Consider the following 19,460-nt stretch of genomic DNA (forward strand, 5'->3'; position numbering starts at 1 on the left):
CTCTCAAGAAATTGTAAAGAAAAGAGCCAAATAAAATTAGAGAAAGAAGATATGATAAACATGTACTTAGTTGAGAGGTGATTGTGAGATAGGTGTAGTAGAATGACTCATGGTATCCCCAAATGGATCAAAATGGAAAAAAAGATATAAAGGCTGAGATGAGTGGGTGGTTCAGTTGGTTAAGGGTCTGACTCTTGTTTTCAGCTCAGGTCATAACATCCAGCTCTGAGTTGGGCTCTGTGCTCTGCAGAGTCTGTTTGAGATTCTCTGCCTCTCCCTCTCCATCTGCCCTTCCCAACACCCTCTCTCACTCAAATAAATAAATAAACTATCTAATATTTTTTAAAAGACATAGAAAAGACTTTTCATAAAATAATTTTTCATAATGCCCACATTCTAAAAAGGAGCTAAATTTCTGAGGCTAGATCTTCAGAAGGTTCTATTCATATAAGGCAGCAGCAGTAAAAATCCACAAACTATAGACAAATGCGATAATACACATGGATTACAAATATCATATGAGTGAAAGGTGACACACATAAAAATGCATGCTGCATGATTCCATCGATGAAGTCCAAAAATAATAAAAATATTTCATAATATTAAAGTGGGCAGGGCTCCTAGAGGCTCTAAACTTCTCTTTCATGCTCTGATTTGTAATTACATGGTTCTAGCTACTTTCAGATCAATTGCACAATCATATATTTAGTTTCCTTGATAATAATGGTAAAATTAAATAGTAAGGTTATTTCAGGCAAAAGAGCATCTATTGAAGCACGGTTTTCTATGGAAAGCAAGACCGGGAAAATATCAAATGTATATTAAAGGTATAAAAATATAAATAAAATATCACAGAGTCAAACTACGGAATACTAACAGATGTTAAAATAAATAAACTAGAAATATGAACAAAATATGGGTGAATTCTACATATATATATATTTAAAGATTTTATTTATCCATTTGAGAGAGAGATAGTGAGAGATAGCATGAGACGGGAGGTCAGAAGGAGAAGCAGACTCCCCGTGGAGCTGGGAGCCTGATGTGGGTCTAGATCCCAGGACTTTGGGATCATGACCATAGCCGAAGGCAGGTGGTTAACCAGCTGAGCCACCCAGTGCCTTCTACAAATATATTAACTGGTAAGCTTTCAATAAAACCTGGAAACATTTGAAATCTTACCATTTCTTCTTCATTCTCTATGTATAGCAGGGTAGAGTTCTTAGAAACACAGGACAACAAGCTCTCATTCCATGATTTTCTTTCAGTGCTAATGTAATAGCAATTGTTGGAATATGTAATCCACTCTTTTGGACAATGACCACATGGATCAACTAAAGAAAGATTATGAGATATTATCCAAAAAGTTCGAAATTTTAAAAATTGCAAATTTACAAATTGCATATGTATACACATATGTATATGACATATCCATGCACCCTCACAGCTGGCAAAAATAAAACACACACACACTCCCAGAAGAGTCAGGCTTCCCTCCCCTAATTTATGTGCCCATAAAAAGCAAACACACAAAAAGCCCATTATCTACATGTCATTTGAGTCACTGAGCAAAACCACTTTTCTGGAATTATATAATGATTTACATCTTACTGTGTCATAGCAGGAGGAAATTTGAAGCAATTGGTAACAACGGGTATGGTATTTTAAAGATTTTTTTTTTAATTTATTTGAGATAGATACAGTGAGAGAGAACATGAGAGAGCAGAAGGTCCAAGGGAGAAGCAAACTCCCCTTGGATCTGGGAGCCCGATGTGAGACTAGATTCCGGGACTCTGGGATCATGACCTGGGCCGAAGGCAGTTGCTTATCCAACTGAGCCACCCAGGTGCCCAATGGTTATGGTAATTTTAAATGAGGATTTCTTCATATAGTTGCATAAGAAGGAATACTGCCTTATAATAATTACTTATTAACATCTATTTTCTGCATTTTATAATATATATTTCCCCTAAAACTCTATTATGATTTTGTACAGCCTAGATGGAGACAAAATATAAACTGTACTTCTATCAGAACTATGAAAATCATTACATACATTTCTGGATTCTTGTAACTGGGTACAAATTGTTCTGCTGTGGTGTTCCACTACCTAAAAATAAAAATTAATCCTTATAATAATTCTATTTTTTCCGTTTGAAACTTGGTGTACTTTTTAAGATTAGAATATTCTGGAATAAAATTGATTTACTAAAATTAACAGTATCATTAAGATTTGAGGGTAAATCATTCCAAAACCTTAAACAACCAAACATCAGCATCTCTTAGAGTATTTTGCTCAGCCAGTCTCAAGAATTAACTTGTGTTTTTCAATTATGCATATATGTATATTTTCTACAATCATTGTATTTATACTTTTGAGAAATTCAGAAAAAGCATTCCACATTTAGTCTAAACGCATACATGAAAAAGAAAGTTATACTCCCTCATACTTGAAATGCTTAGAAGCACTGATGGTCATTAAAATGAAAAGATTTCTCATATTCATTCAAAGATTTACTCACAGGGAAGAGAACTTATCATTCTTGCTACAATATAAGTCAAGACAAGGCAGGTGGTTCCCAAAATCTCAGCAAGGAGCTTCTCTAGAGATGACGGCAAATTTGTAGGGAGAGAAATGAAACAGTGAGAAAGGATGGATGGATGAACACTAAAGTTTAGACAGTTTACATACAAGAGAACCAAAGATGCACAGGGAATCATAGGTATGAACATGGACCACAAACCCATATCTACCATTGTAATCTTTCTGGCCGTATGCCATTTTAATTTTCATTAAACACAATGCTCCATGAGTTGTTGGTCAAAGCCTATGAATTACAAAAATGACTGAGTAAAGTTAGTCCTCAGATATCAATGAAAATATCCTATTCCAACTTCAAGCTCTCACCCACAAATGAAAAATATGTGAGATCATTCCCTACTCTTCCCCACACATCTGCACATCAAGTTCACATCGTAGAACAGTTGTGCCTTGTGCCTTACTGTGTGCTTTATTTTTGCAGGGGTAGTTCTTGTCATTCCCTTGAAGGTCTTCAGACACATTTTGAAGATTTAATTCTGCACAGATGATTTCCTGCTCAGTTACTGAATTAGAGCTTTTAGTGCCCTTACCTTTCGATTGTTGTCTTCTTGAGTTCTTAACCAGATTTGGTTCTGAGAGGTTTTCTCTTTGGTTATTCATCTCAGCAGCTGAGAGATCTCAGGGCCTGTGCTGTATGAAAACTGGACTGATGCAGTTGACAAACGGTGTAGGTAATGACAAGAGCGCTCCTAGAGTCACACTGGGTGGAGTGTGAGGTAAGCGGTAACACTCCTTTGTAGTTGAATGATGAAAATTCTGGTTCTGATTTCCTCAGAGCTTGAATTAAGTGTTTCATCAGAGAATAAGTGATTTAAAAAGTGTTATTTTATGTTTCTGCAATATTATTGATTGTAGCCATGAAAAGAAACAAATTAGTGAGGAATAAAGAAACTCACAAAGAGTAATGCCCTTATTAGCTTAAAGTCAATTTCCATAGACACACTGTTAGAAAAACAGGGTTAAAAATTAATGCTGTTATTAGGGAATAAGGAGATCAATTTTTATGACAATTTTTAAAATCCACGAATGCTTAATGATTGAATGTTCTAAAAATTGGAGTAATAATGATGTTAGAATATACAGGAAATACCTGCAGTAGGTTAGTTTTATTTGGTGACTTATGTATACTTAGTAAAAGGGGATGAGGTCTTATTAAATGACCTTTCAAACTGAATGATTATAGAATTCCGGAAATCATTAAATTTTAAAGAAATAATGTACATGGTAAAAAAAGCTGCATGACACACTAAACTTATCCAAAATCTAAACAATGGTGTTAACATATACAGGAAATTCCTGCAGTAAATTAGTTTTATTTGGTGACTTTTGTATACTTAGTAAAATGTGTTGAGGTCTTATTAAATGACCTTACATTTTGAATGATTGTAGAATTCTGGAAATAATTGATTTTAAAGAAATACTGTATATGGTGAAAAATACTACATGACACACTAAACTTATCCAAAACCTAAATAATACTGATGAAAACCAAAAGAAGACGATAACAGAAAAGATTTCTAAAAATCCTTATTTGACACCAGAAAAGGGTAATTGATAATGACCAACATATGTGAGTATAAAATGGTAAACAAAAGTAGAGATCATTTATGGAAGAATAGTGTTGGTATGAACTCAGAAACAATCTATGGCTGTCAAAGGCAGTGAAGGTGGTTTTATTGTGCAAGCGATTGTTGTAACTAAAATAATCGAATAATTCTCATAATTAGCTCTGCAGCCAGTGAGCTCTAGAATCCCTCCTGGCTCTCAAAGTTACAATATGTGATCTTTCAAAAGTCATTTCGTGTCTAGCTACTTAGCTTACTAATCTATCATTGAGATAAAAATATGTATGCTCTAATATATGTAAAACACTTAAGATTCAAGCAGACTTTTATAAACTCTTAATAATATGTTATTTTATTTCTATTTTTAACCCATTGCCATACTATTGTTTCTGATTCAAATCATACTATGTAACGTGATTCACAGGGCTGTCTTCTTCAGTGTGGTAAAACCTTTTGCAACGTTTTGTTCATATTTTTTAGAAATCTTGTCATTATTTATAGGTAAGCTTAAATTAGCATATTAGGAAAGTTACCTCTTCCTGATATTAGGAAAAAGTAAACAGTTTTATTTAAGAAACCATATGTAGAATTATATGATATGATATGATTATGATATGATTGCATGATTTTATTTCAAGAATGTATTTTTAAAGGCTGGACTAAATATCAAGTAATACATGAAACTATTTCTATGTTGACGGTAAATCCAAATTAACTGTTCCTTGTCATGCATGATGTTTATGAGATTTCATGTGAAGTTATATGCATTTATAAACTTTTATCATCTGTGTGTGTATACACTTGACTACTTCTCCACAGGCAAGAATATGAATATTTTAAGATATTCTCTGACATGTATCATGTCTATTCCTGTTTGCTACCCTGAGTTGTTGGAATAGAGTTAACCAGTGTTCTCTGTGATTTCATTGTGTATTAGTTGTATCCCATCCAGCATCTGTATCTCCCACTAAGTAAGGCGGCTAGGTGAGGGACAGCAGAGTAGTGACACATACCTTCTCTTGGCCAGAGAGTTGGGCATCTTCCAGGGGAGACCAGGTTACTCTTGTTAACGGACAGTATCTGTGGTCTTCACAGACTGCCAGCCACGTGAGCGCTCAGAGAGAGGCAATAGTGGAAAAAGTAGATTTCTCTCAATGTGTCACTTAAAATTTGAACAGGAAACCCTTACACTTGGGCTATTTTGAAGACAATTTATCTCATCACACACCAGAATGTCTGAGACTTTCAGCTTGTAGTGTGTCAGTTAATTGCGACGTGACTCTGAGAAACGTTTATGTTCCACAAGATATTGGGTTCAGAGGCTTGACCACCCATGCTGTTAACTTGCTTCTTTCTCAGTCGCAAGTGCTGAAACCTGAAAATTCAGGTCTTTAAAGAGTATCTTGGATCTGTCAGTTCTATTTTTACACATTGCTAAGTCTTGGCATAACGTGCTTCTTTCCCTTACACTCTCCTTATGTCATTTCTATTGTAATGGGAAAAATCCTAAAACATCGTACCATTAGAATAGGAAATTACTGATATTTATCTCCAACTATTTTGAGTAACTACTGCATTTTCAACTTCATGGTAACTGTTGCTATTATCAATTCCCAAACTGTTCTCAATTTCTCTGCCCTAGTTCTTTAGATTCCTACCTTCAATTTTATTATTTGTAAATAAGTTCTTTAAAATCACATGATAAAAATAAATGTCTCTGGGAAGGGTAAAACATTAGACAATATTCAACTATATCACCATGGCAGAGGTTACAATATTAAGTAACTACTCATGACATTATTCATTGATTCATCCTTCAATCATAACCAGTTATCTCTTTTTTAAAAGGGACATTTGTCAATAAATGACAAAAAAACAAATTCTAAGAATGTAGGGGGAAACAAAGCTAATTTTTAAGCATTGCTCTGAACCAAAAAAATAAGACAGCAGAAAATGTAGACTTTTAAAACACAGATATATGACTATGAACTCCAAAGGAAATAAGGGGCACCTGTGTGTCTCCATAGGTTAAGGTCTGCCTTTGGGTCAGGTCTAGATCTCAGGGTCCTAGGATTGAGCTCCATGTTGGGCTTCCAGCTCAGCAGGGAACCTGCTTCTCCCTCTGCCCTTTCCCTGATTCTGCTCTCTTTTTTGTGCACTCTTTCTCAAACAAATCAATAAAATCTTAAAAAAGAAAAAAATAAAACTTCATATTATCTAGTTTGCATCAAATGCAATTCATTTCATCATTCCTCCTCTTGTATCACGAATTAGGTTAATGTGAACCTATCATTCCTAATGAACTTAAAAATAGAAGTGTCATATCCAGCAATTCCACTTCTGGGGATGACACACCCCCGTTTATGCCTTTTGCTTAGTACACTTAGTGGATATTATGTGTTTTACACATCGAAGGGTTGTGGTAACTCTGTGTGGAGCAAGTGTATTGCCACCGTTTTTCCAACAGCACTTTCTCACTTCGTGTGTCTGTGTCACATTTTGGTAATTCTCACATCTTTGTAACTTTCCCATTATTACTAAATTTGTTATTGTGATCTGTGACTTGTGATTACAACTTGCTCAAAACTCAGGGGATGATTAGCATTTTCAGCAAGATCGTATTTTTTAGATAAAACATGTACTTTATTTTTTTAGACATAATGCTCCCGCACACTGAATAGAATACATTATAGTGTAAACATAACTTTCATATACACTGGGAAACCAAAAATCCATATGACTGGGTTATTGTGACATTTGCTTTTATTGCACTGGTCTGGAACCAAACCCAGAGTTTCTCCAAGATACGCAGCATATATCCAAAGGAAAGGACACCACTCTCTGAAAGAAAGATCTCTAGCCCCATGTTGATTAGAGCATTATTCATAATAGCTACAGTAGAGAACCACCCTAAGTGTCTACAACAGAAGGATAAATATAGACAATATGACATACTTGCAGTAGGTTATTATTCAGACATGAAAAAAAGAAATCTTGTCATTGGCTTTTTTGTTTGTTTGGTCGGTTTTATCTTTTTTTTTTTTTTTTTTTCCGTTTCAGGTGTAGAATTTAGTGAATAATCACTTACATAAAACACTCGTGGTCACCATGACAAGTGCACTCCTTAATACCCATAACCTATTTAAACCTTCCCCAGTACCTCTCCCCTCCAATACCTCAGATGGGTTGCCTCTCCTTTTTTTTCCCCTCTGGTTCAGTCATTTTCTTTCTTAAATCCCGCATACAAGTGAAATCACATGGTATTGTTTTTCTCTTACTGACCTATCTTAATACTCTCTAGCTCTATCCAAGTCATTGCAAAGTCAACATTTCACTCTTTTTTGGTGGCTGAGTAATATTCTATGGTAGATATGTAAACCCTTTTCTTTATTCATTCTTCAGTTGATGAACATTTGGGCTCTTTCCATAATTTTCTTGTGGATAATGCTGCTATAAACACTGGGTGTGTTAATACATTCAAATCTGCATTTTTGTATCCTTTGGGTAAATAGCAATTAGTGCAATTGCTGAAGTATAGGGTAGTTCAATTTTTTATTTTTTGATGAACCTCTGTACTGTATTTCAGAGTGGCCACACCTGTTTCCATTCCCAACATTGTGGGAGGGCTCCCCTTCTCTGCTTCGTCTCCAGCACCTGTTGTTTCCTGTGTTGTTGATTTTAGCTGGTGTGAGTTCATGTCTCAGTGTACTTTTGATTTGTATTTCCTTGACGATGAATGATGTTCAGCATCTTTTCATGTGTCTGCTGTCCATCGGGAAATCATCTTTGGAAAAACGTCTCTTCATGTCTTCTACCCATTTTTTACATGGATTATTTGTTTTCTGGGTGTTGAGTTTTATAACTTCTTTACATATTTTGGATGCTATTGCATTAACAGAGATGTCATTTGCAAATATCTTTTCCCATTTCATAGACTGTGTTTTAATTTTATTGACTGCTTCCTTTGCCATGCAGTGGCCTTTTGTCTACAGCTTTTTAATACAACTTGAAGTAAGTAATTGGGATGCCTCCAGCTTTGCTTTTCTTTTAAGGGTTGATTGGCTATTGGATGTCTTTTGGAAACCAAACAAATTTTAGGATTGTTTGTTCTAACTCTGTGAAAAAGGTTGTTGGTATTTTGATAAGGATTGCATTAAGTACGGAGATTTCTTTGGGTACTATAGACATTTTTACAAAGTTTGCTCTTCTGATCCATGAGAATGGAATGTTTTTACATTTCTTTGTGTCTTCCTCAATTTCTTTCATTAGTGTTTTATAGTTTTCTGAGTATGGACCTTTCATCTCTTTGGTTAGTTTTATTCCTTGGTAACTCATGATTTTGGTGCAGTTAAAAATGGAATTGATTCCTTAATTTCCCTTTCTGCTGCTTCATTACTGGAGTATAGAAATGGAACAGATTTCTGTACGTTGATTTTGTACTCTGTGACTCTACTGAATTACTGCATTAGTTCTAGCAATTTTTGTTGCAGACTTTTGGGTTTACTCTATACAGTATCATGTCATCTGCAAATAGTAAAAGTTTGACTTCTTCCCTGCTGATGTGGATGCCTTTTATTTCTTTGTATTGTCTGACTGCTGAGGTCAGGACCACCAGTACTATGTTAAATAACAATGGTGCCAGTGGTCATCCCAATCTGTTACTGACTGTGGAAAAAAAGCTCTCAGTTTGTCCCCATTGAGGATGATATTAGCTGTGCATGGTTCATATGTGGTCTGCATTCTCTTTATCCCTCTTTTATTGAGGGACTTTTTTTTCAAGATTTTATTTATTTATTTGACAGAGAAAGCACAAGTAGGAAGAGAAGCAGGCAGAGAGAGAGGAGGAAGCAGGCTCCCCACTGAGCAGAAACCCTGATGCGGGGCTCCATCCCAGGACCCTGGGGTCATGACCTGAGCCAAAAGCAGAGGCTTTAACTCACTGAGCCACCCAGGCGCCCCTATTGAGGGACTTTTAATCATGAGTGGTTGTTGTATATTGTCAAATGCTTTTTCTACGTCTATTGAAATGATCAAATTGTTCTTAACCTATTTTTTTTTGATGTAGTGTATGACATTGTTTGCTTCGTGAACATTGAACCACCCTTGTAGCCAAAAATTAAATCCCACTTGATTCTTTTAATTATTGTTGGATTTGATTTGCTAGAATTTTCTTGAGAATATTTGCATCCATGTTCATCCTGCATATTGGCTTATCGTCCTCTTTAACGGTAGAGTCTTTGTCTCGTTCTGTTATTAAGGTAATGCTGGCCTCACAGAGTGATTTTTGAAGTTTTACTCATATTTCTTCCTTTTTTTTTTTTTTTTGGAATGTTTTGAGTAGTTGTTGGAAAATGTTTTAATTTACCAGCATTCTGGAAGACTATTAATGAAATAAAATTCTGGATGGCAGTGTCTTTACTTGAGATGTATATTCTATTATCTCCTAAATTTCATGAATTTGAATGAATTTCTAGGCATATAAAGTGTTGTTATTCTCTCATTGCTTTCAATATTTATTTATCTGTTTCAGAAGTATGACTACAATGTGCCCACATGTGATCTAATTATTATTATTATATTTTATATTTGGTTTTGCTGGGCTTCTTGAATTTAACGTGGTGTTTTTCAACATAATTGAAATAGCTTCAGCCATTATTTCTTCAAGTAATCTGCTAATTGTTTCCCTCAACTTGTAAGATCCTAATTATACTTGTCCTAACTTTTGGTATTATCACATTGATTTCCCTTGCAAAATTTGCTTTTCATCACGTCTCAGATTGCACTGTTATTCTTATTCAATCCAGAGTATTTGAGGTGGACAAAAGATAGATATTTACATATTGCTTTAGGAGGGGCCACAAAGAACCAGTGCTTGCAATTAAGGGCAGAACTTAACATTTTAAATGCTAATGTCTTATTTTTTCCATAATCTTACACTCATCAATTATCAGAAAATAAAATTTTCACATTAATAAATAGGGTACAGGAGATTGGACAGACACAACTTTGTCCTTTCTGCATTTTCTTTGGAACTGAGTGCTTCAAAGAATACCTGTTCTGCTCTGGTACAACCACAGTAAATTATGAAAGGGTGTCATCTTCCTCTGAATTTAGTACTGAAATGAGTACTGTCTAACTCTGGGATCTAGAATAACAAGCCCATTTTCTTCAACACTTAATGTACATTCTCAGAAAGTCAGACATAGAAAAAAATACCACATTGATCTTTATATTCTTGATTTCTCTGAGACTCTTTCTTTTCTTTTTTTTATTACTATTTTTTTTAATTTTTCAAGGATAGAACTTAGTGATTCATCAGTTGCATATAACATCCAGCACTCATTACATCAAGTGTCCCCTTAATGCCCATCACCCAATTTTCCCTTCCTCCTACACACCTTCCCTCCAACAACCCTTTGTTTCCTATAGTTCAGTATCAGTATAGTTCAGTATCAGTTGCACTGCCGTATACTAACAATGAGACAGATGAAATAGAAATCAAGGAATTTATTCCACTTATAATTGCAACAAGAAAAAAGACAACAACAACAAAACATAAGATATGTAGGAATAAACCTTACCAAAGAGATAAAGAATCTGTACTCTGAATACTATAGGACACTCATGAAAGAAATTGAGGAAGACACAGAGAAATCAAAAGCATTCCATGCTCATGGATAGGAAGAACAAATATTCTTTTAATTTTTTATTAACATATAAAGTATTATTTGCCCCATGGGTACAGGTCTGTAAATCATTAGGTTTACACATTTCACAGCTCTCACCATAGCACATACCCTCCCCAGTGTCCATAACCCAGCCTACCTATCCCTACCTCCCACCCTCAAGCAACCTTCAGTTTGTTTCATGAGATTAAGAGTCTCTTATGGTTTGTCTCCCTCCTGATACCATCTTATTTCATTTTTTCCCTCCTGACCCCCCAGGGTCCCCTGCCTTGCCTCTCAATTCCCTCAAGACCAAATATTCTTAAAAAATCTATCCTACACAATGCAACTACAGGTTCACTACAATCTTTATCAAAATATCATCAGCATTTTTCACAGAGCTAGAACAAAGAATCCTAAAATTTGTATGGGAAAAAAAAAAAAAAGACCCCAAATTGACAAAATAATGTTGAAAAAGAAAACTAAAGCCTGAGGCTTCACAATTCTGGACGTAAAGCTGTATTACAAAGCTATTATCATCATTAGTGTATGGTATTTATTTTTAAGATTTATTTATTTATTTGAAAGAGGGGAGTGGGGCAGAAAGCAAGGAAGAGAGAGTCTTAGCAGCTGGCACTGAGCATGGAGCTAGACGCAGGTTTGGTCTCATGACCTTGAGGTCATGACCCGATCAGACACTTAACTGACTGTGCCACCAGACATCCCACCATGACTCTTTCTACTCTGAATAGACACTTGATTAACTCCCTATAAATACTGTTCTGTGTGTATATTAAGCAGCTTCTCTATTACATTCCCCCTTCTCCATGGTGAGAAACATATATGTGTAGATGGGATACTCAACACTGGAAGGAAAAGGACATTCCATTGTCTTAGGCCATTCACGTTGAGAGGGATTATTGACAGATAAGATTTTATTGTCATCGTGTTGCCTGTGAAGTCCCTGTTTCTATGGATTGTCTCTGTATATTTGTTCTGTGTCATTCTTGGGGTCTCTCTCCTTTAATAGAACCCCCTTACAGGGCCAGCTTAGTGGTCACATATTCTTTCAGCCTCTTCAGGTCCTGCAAGCTTCTTATCTCTTCATCTGCTCTGAATGACAGCCTTACCAAGTAAAGAATTCTTGGCTGCATATTCTTCTCATTTACACCCTGAATATGTCTTGCCAGCCCTTTCTGGCTTGTCAGATTGATGTGAATAGGTTATTCTGATCGTCCTCCCTCTGTACCTAAGGAATCTCTTCCTCCTGACTGCACTTAAAATCGTCTCCTTCATTCTAAGATTTGCAAGTTTTACTATTACATGCCTGGGCATTGGTCTGCCCTCATTGATCTTGGGGTGTGTCCTCTCTGCCTCTAGGACAGGATTGCTTCTTTCATTCCCCAGATTGGGGAAGCTCTTGGCTACAATTTGGTCAAATATATCTTCTAGTCCCCTCTCTCTCTCCACCCCTTCAGGGATCCCAATAATTCTGACATTGGAACATTTCATGGCACCATTTATTTCTCTAATTCTGTTTTCATGGATTTTAAGCTCTTTGTTCCAGGACTCCTTCTGCTCCTTCCTTTCTATCAGTTTGTCTTCAAGATCACAAATTCCTTCTTCTGCCTCATTTACCCTAACTGTTAAAGTATCTAAATTAGATTGTATCTCATTGATAGCATTTTTAAGTTCTGCCAAATCTGCTCTCACTTCTGTCCTTAATGAATCTATGTTGCCATTAACAGTTTTCTCCAGATATTGTCTTCATATCTACTACCCTGAAGTCTATTTCTGACCTCTTACTTTAATCCATATCCATTAGTTCTGTGGGAGAGGCCATTGTCTTTGGACCTTTTCTTTGTTGGGAGTTCTTCCTCCTCATCATTCTGTTGAGTTGTGGTTGAGGGGATGTACAGCCAAAAATATCAACCACTATCCAGTCAAGAAACACCTGCGAAGGTTCAGAGCTAACAGATGTCACCACCAAAAAGAAAAAATAAAATAAAATAGAAAAAGAAAAAGAAAAAGAAAGAAAAAAGAAAAAAAAAAAACAATTCCAGCCAAAATGAGCCCCAAGAGCAATATTTATAAAGTACAAAAGAAAAACAATCAAACAAATAAAAGGATAAATAAATAAACAATAAGGGGGGATGATGGGAAAATTGTTAATATCCCTCAGTGTAGGCAAGGAATGCCCATTTCTGTTCTTCCTGGGTGTATTTTGTTATCTTTGTTAGAGAACTCAACTTCCCAGACATACAGAGAAGTTAAAATGGTATGTATGTAAAGGTATTATTGAATAGGGGAAAAAGGACTACATTGAAGCTTATATCTATTTATCTCTCTCTCTATATATATAAGAAAAAAAGAAAAAGGTATATGTATGAAACATTCAAGTTAAAAAGTTACTATGGAATAGGTTGTATTAATTAAACATCTAGTTGAAATGGTAAGTAGGTTAGAACAACAACAAAACAACAACATCAAAGAGCACGAATCATGAAAAGAATTAAAAATAAAGAGAGAGAAAAGTTGTTATCTCAGAAATATACAGGCTGTGAGACAGTATCAGGGCTTAATAAACTGTATTCCCCTGGTGTTGGGGTTTTTACAGTTTTATGGGGACTCTGTGGTTGTGTTCTCTTTTTCCTTCAGCTTGTCTTCTCGGGGGAGGGGTCTGCTATGTTGTTTTTCAGTTAATCCAGTTGTGTGGACTTGCCCTGGTCCCTATCATGGGACTGGGCTTTATGGAACCTGGTTTTTCAGGCTTTTGTTCTTGGCTTTTCTTATCTGGTGGCTTTTCATGCCATTTTGGAGGGTCAGAGCAAAGTAAACTGTCCACACCCAGACCTCTGCCTTAGGGAGAAACCATCCTCTGCTCCTCTCTGAATTGTCCAAAACACAGAGGCCCCTTCTGCAAACCCCACTGAATAATGCAACCTCCCACAGGTGGTGTGCATTCCCAGCGACCCTCTCAGTGGCCGGCTGAGACCCCCACTTGTCTCTGTACACCCGTGCCACAAAAAACATGAGTTTGGGCAAGCCCTGGCCTGGTGGCTGCTGCTCCCAGGACGGTGGTCTCCAGACAAAGTTGGGTCCTTTCAGCTGCAGTGGCAGCAGTAGTGGCGGAGGTGACTATGGTGGCAGCATTAGCTGCCAAGCCCCAGGGACCGCTGACTCAAATCCCCACTGGGTCCTCTCAGGCATAGGCGGGCAGTGGTTATGACCAGTCCATGTGTCCATACCTATGGCAACCTGGTCCCTGAAATTGTCCCTTAAGTCCCTTTGTTCTTTTTGAACACTGTTATCAGTCCCTTCCTGTCCTGCAACCACCCATCTCCAAGGTATTGCTGGTCCCCGAGCACAGGGCATTTTTGACATGGGGTATTAATTTCCAATGGCTGGTTTCTTTTGGCTCTCCCCCCTTCTGTCCTGCAACATCTGTCTGTGCAAACCCAACTCCATCTTTTGTATCTCTCCCCAGATGATTCTCAGCCCCCATAGAGATCCAAATGTGTATAATCTTACATCTCAGACTGATTTCATGGGTGTCCAGAGTGGCTTGATAGATTCCTAGCTAAATTTAGGAGACTGGTTGAATTGGAGTCCCCCACTCTTCAGTCAACTTGGTGGAACCTTCAGTAAAAAACCATTCTAGTGAGTGATACTGATAACTGGTGCGGCCATGCCCTTGTGTATTCAGGGGTAATAGAGGAAATCTCTGTACCTTCTTCTTAATTTGTTGTGAACCTAAAATTGCTCTAAAAATTATATCTGAAATATATTATGAGATAATAATTGTATGGCTTTTGGGGCGCCTGGGTGGCTCAGTGGGTTAAATTCTCTGTCTTCAGCTCAGGTCATGATCCCAGGGTCCCAGGATTAAGCCCCATATTGGGCTCTTTGCTCAGCAGGGAGCCTGCTTCCCTTCCTCTCTCTCTGCCTGTCTCTCTGCCTACTTGTGTTCTCTGTCTGTCAAATAAATAAATAAAATCTTTAAAAAAATAATTGTATGACTTTTGAAGAAATGAGAAATACGTTCTTTACAGATGGTGAGATAGCTTTAGAGTTGGTGAGATAGATACCGAAATTAGGTAACTAAAATGCCCAGGGCTTGCAAACATATATTTTTTGATCCAAGCAGGATTTGAAAGAAGTTTTCTTTGAGTCAGAGTTGAAAAGGGACACTTCTTGTTACTCTCTGAAGAAACTGATGGCCTGAAACAAAGAGAATTAGATCTCATATTCTTAAAAATATGAATCACAATATTGTGAAGAATAAATAGTTGATTTAGACTAATAGCTGTACATCTAAATCTGAATATTTCCCATACCATTTTTATGGGAACATTTTCACAATTGTGTTATATAATTGTTTACATATTTCATTTATTCTTTGTAAGATTAATCCTCTTGAGGCATAAAACAAGTTGTCAAGAAACTTACACTTTAGGAAAGGAGGTGGAGACCTTTGGCCACACAGATGAATTAATACTGATGTTCTGGGAATCTCTACTAATCCATGAAGAATTACTGAAGAGGCTGAACAAATACTATGAGAAAATACTATGCTTCATACTAATGCTTAGAAAAAAATATATAATAATCATATGTAAATACAATTATAATGTTAGATTTATGCATTGTTATTTTGACAAATGCATTATTTACATTTCATAAATATACTATATACTATGTAGTTATGTATAATAAGTTATTATAAATATAATACATGGAAAATATATAGAAAAAGCCTTTCATAAAATAATTATTCATAATACACACATACTAAAAAGGATGTAAGTTTCTGAGAATAGCTTTTAAAATGTCATATTCAGGGGCACCTGGGTGACTCAGTGGGTTAAGCCGCTGCCTTTGGCTCAGGTCATGATCTCAAGGTCCTGGGATCGAGTCCCGCATTGGGCTCTCAGCTCGGCAGGGAGCCTGCTTCCCTCTCACTCTCTCTGCCTGCCTCTCTGCCTACTTGTGATCTCTCTCCATCAAATAAATAAATAATATCTTTAAAATAAATAAATAAATAAAATGTCATATTCATATAAGACAGCAGCAGTGAAAATTCACAAACTACAGACAAATGGAATAATATAGACAGATTACAAATATCATACAAGAACAAAAAGAGATATACATAATAATGCATACTGCATGATTCCATTGATATAAATTCCAAAAATAAGCAAAGACATTTCACAGTATTAAAACTGGCAGGGCTAATAGAGACTCTAAACTTCTCGCTCATGATCTGATTTGTATTTATGTTCTGACTATTTTGTGATGAAAATGCACAATCATATAGTTTCCTTTTTTTAATATTTTATTTATTTATCTGACAGAGAGATCACAAGCAGGCATAGAGGCAGGCAGTGAGAAAGGGGGAAGCAGGATACCTGCTGAGCAGAGAGCCTGATGTGGGGTTGGATCACATGACCCTGAGATCATGACCTGGGCGAAAGGCAGAAGCTTAACTCACTGAGCCATCCTGGTGTCCCAATCATATAGTTTTCATAATGTGTGGGAAAAAACATAATAAGGTTATCAGACAAAAGAGCATTTATAGAAGTATGGTTCTCTATGAAAAGCAAGAACTAGAAATTATTAAATGTACATTAAAGGTACAAAATAGTAAAATATCATAAAATCAAACTATGGAATAGTAAAAAACTATGGAATTGTAACTATAGTAATAGTTACAAACAACTTTAAACAGTTGTTTAAACAAACTTTAAAATAAATAAACAAGAAATATATATGACTATATGGATGAGATCTACAAATGTAATATTAAATGATAAGCTTTTTTTTTTTAAGATTGTATTTATTTATTTGACAGATGGAGATCACAAGTAGGCAGAGGGGCAGACAGAGAGAGAGGGGGAAGCAGGCTCCCTGCTGAGCAGAGAGCCCGATGCGGGGCTCAATCCCAGGACCTTGGGATCATGACCTGAGCCGAAGGCAGAGGCTTAACCCACTGAGCCACCCAGGCGCCCCTAAATGATAAGCTTTTAATAAAAGCTGCAAATATTTGAAACCTCACCATTTCCTCTTCATCGTCTATGGAGAGCAGGGTAGAGTTCTTATTAGCACAAGACAACCGACTCTCATTCCATGGTTTTCTTTCAGTGCTAATGTAGTAGCAATTTTTGGAATATGTAACCCACTCTTTTGGACAATGACCACAATGATAAGCTAAAGAAGGATTATGAGATGTTATCCAAAAGGCTTTGAATATTAAAACTTGCAAGTTTGCAACTTTCATATGTATACAAAAATGTGTATACAACACATCACTTTACCCTCACAAGCAGGCAAAAATAAAACACAGGCACACTCCCAGAAGTGTCAGGCTTTCATCCCTTACTTATGTGCCAGGATAAAACAAACAAACAAAAACGTCCATCTTTACATGTACTTTGAATCCCTGAACAAAACAACTTTTTTGGAATTGTATAATTGTTTATATTATATCATGTTATAGCAGTAGGGAATTTGAGGCCATTGGTAATAATGAATATAGTAACTTTATTTTTTTTTTAAAGACTTTATTTATTCATTTGACAGATAGATCACAAGTGCACAGAGAGAAAAAGAGAGATTGAGGAGGAAGCAGGCTCCTCGCTGAGCAGAGAGCCTGACACGGGGCTCGATCCCATGACTCTGGGATCATGACCTGAGCTGAAAGCAGAGGCTTTAACCCACTGAGCCACCCAGGTGCCCCATAGTAACTTTATTTTATTTGAGATCTATTTATTTATTTCAGAGAGAGAGAGAGAGAGCATGAACCGGAGGGCAGAGGGAGAAGGAGAGAGAATCTCAGACTCTGCACTGAGTGTGGAGCCTAAACAGGGCTCAGTCCCAGGACCCTGAGTTCGTAACCTGAGCCAAAACCCAGAGTCAGATGCTTCACTCACTGAGCCATCCAGGTACCTCACGTATGCTGATTTTAAATAAATATTTTCTCATACTATTGTGTAAGAAGTAATACTCTCCTATACTGATCAATTACGAAAATTTACTATGCAATTTTCTAATTCATTTTCCACAAGAACATCTATTATCATCCTTGTCTACCTTAAGATACACACAAAATACAAGCTATCCTACTATCAGAGTTTTGAAAAAAAATTTCTACCTTTCTGGGTCGCTATTTGCATGGATGCCTTGTTCTGCACTGGTCCTGCAGTAACTAGAAAAATTAAAACAATGCTCATAAAACTTAACATTAAACTAAATAAATCATTATAATTTGAGTTTCCTAGTTTGAACTTTGGTATATTATTTAGAATGAGAAATCTCTGTAATAAAATTGATTTTATCCATAAAAATTAAATAAAATAGTGAACATGTGGGGGAAGATAATTCAAAAGTTTAAAGAATCAAACCTCACAGTCTTTTGCAGTATTTGGTTTAACCAGTCTCAAGAACTAACTTGTATATCTCCATAAAGTCTCTGTCATAACTTGTATTTCAGGTATGAAATCTGAATATGTGTGTAATACTCTCTATATAGAGTTATTCTGTTATTTCTACTCTTGACAAATTCAGAATAACCACTCCACACCTAGAAAATACGTGCATTAAATTGAGGTAATACAATTCCATAATACTGTGCAACACTTTGAGCACCGATGATCATTAAAGTGAAAAATTCCCTTATCATTGAAACACTTACAGTGAATAACGGCTGTTGTGACCACAGTGGACATCAAGACAAGGCAGATGATTCCCAGGATCCCAGCAATGAGCTTCCCTGGACATGAAGGTAAATAGTTGGAAGAGAAATGAAAATGCTCAGAAAACATGGATGGAAAACAATCATTTAGGAAATTTACATACAAGAGAACCAACAAAGCACAGGGAGTCACATATAAAAATTTGGACCCCAAACTTGCATCGACCATTGTAATCTTCTCTCAGAATGTACCATTACATTTGCAATAAATTACCCCCATGAGACTGGGTTAAGACCATGAATTATAACACTTGAGCAAGGTTCATCCTCAGATTTCAATTACAATACCATATTCCAGCCCCAAGCTCTGATCCACACAAATGAAAAATACGGGAGATCATTCCCTACTCATTCCCTGTACCCCTGCTCCCCATGTGCACATTCTAGAGCAGTTATACTATGTCTGTATTGTAGTAAGTGTTTTACCTTTCCATTGGTAGTTCTTGCCATTCCCTTGAAGATCCCAAAAAGCATCTTGAAGAGTTAATTCTGCATACGTTATTTCCTGCTCAGTTCCCGAAATGCCACTTTTAGTGCCCTTAGCTTTCACTTGCTGTCTTCTTGAACCCTTAACCTGACTGAGTTCTGCGTAGGTAACTCCTTGGTTATTCATCTCTGCAGCTGTGTGGTGTCAGGCACAGGGCTGAATGGGACTGTGCTGAAGGACTTGATGAACAGAGGGTGGGACAGTCACAGTGGGTGGAGTGTGTGGTGAGTGGTAGTACTCATCTGCTGTTGAACAATGTAAAATCTGGTACTAATTTCCTTGGAGCTTTGAAGAAGTGCTTCATGATGAAATAAGTGGTTTTTTAAATTATATTCTGTTTGACACAATAGTATTGGTTGGAAACATGTAAAGCAACAAATGAGTGAAG

General features: G+C 36.5%; 1 protein-coding gene across 1 annotated transcript; it reads right to left on the reverse strand.

Annotated features, from left to right (window-relative positions):
- Positions 1–15,029: 15,029 nt before the first annotated feature.
- Positions 15,030–19,198, reverse strand: LOC111142016 (NKG2-A/NKG2-B type II integral membrane protein-like). The gene is made up of 5 exons (XM_022494938.1): positions 19,012–19,198; positions 18,526–18,603; positions 17,986–18,039; positions 16,891–17,042; positions 15,030–15,053 (listed from the first exon to the last, which is right to left on the reverse strand). Exons 1-5 carry the CDS (start codon positions 19,196–19,198, stop codon positions 15,030–15,032), a joined length of 495 nt encoding a protein of 164 aa, XP_022350646.1.
- Positions 19,199–19,460: the final 262 nt, after the last annotated feature.

The sequence above is a fragment of the Enhydra lutris genome, unplaced genomic scaffold, assembly GCF_002288905.1.
Source record: "Enhydra lutris kenyoni isolate GAN:26980312 unplaced genomic scaffold, ASM228890v2 scaffoldscaffold7, whole genome shotgun sequence".
NCBI lineage: Eukaryota > Metazoa > Chordata > Mammalia > Carnivora > Mustelidae > Enhydra > Enhydra lutris.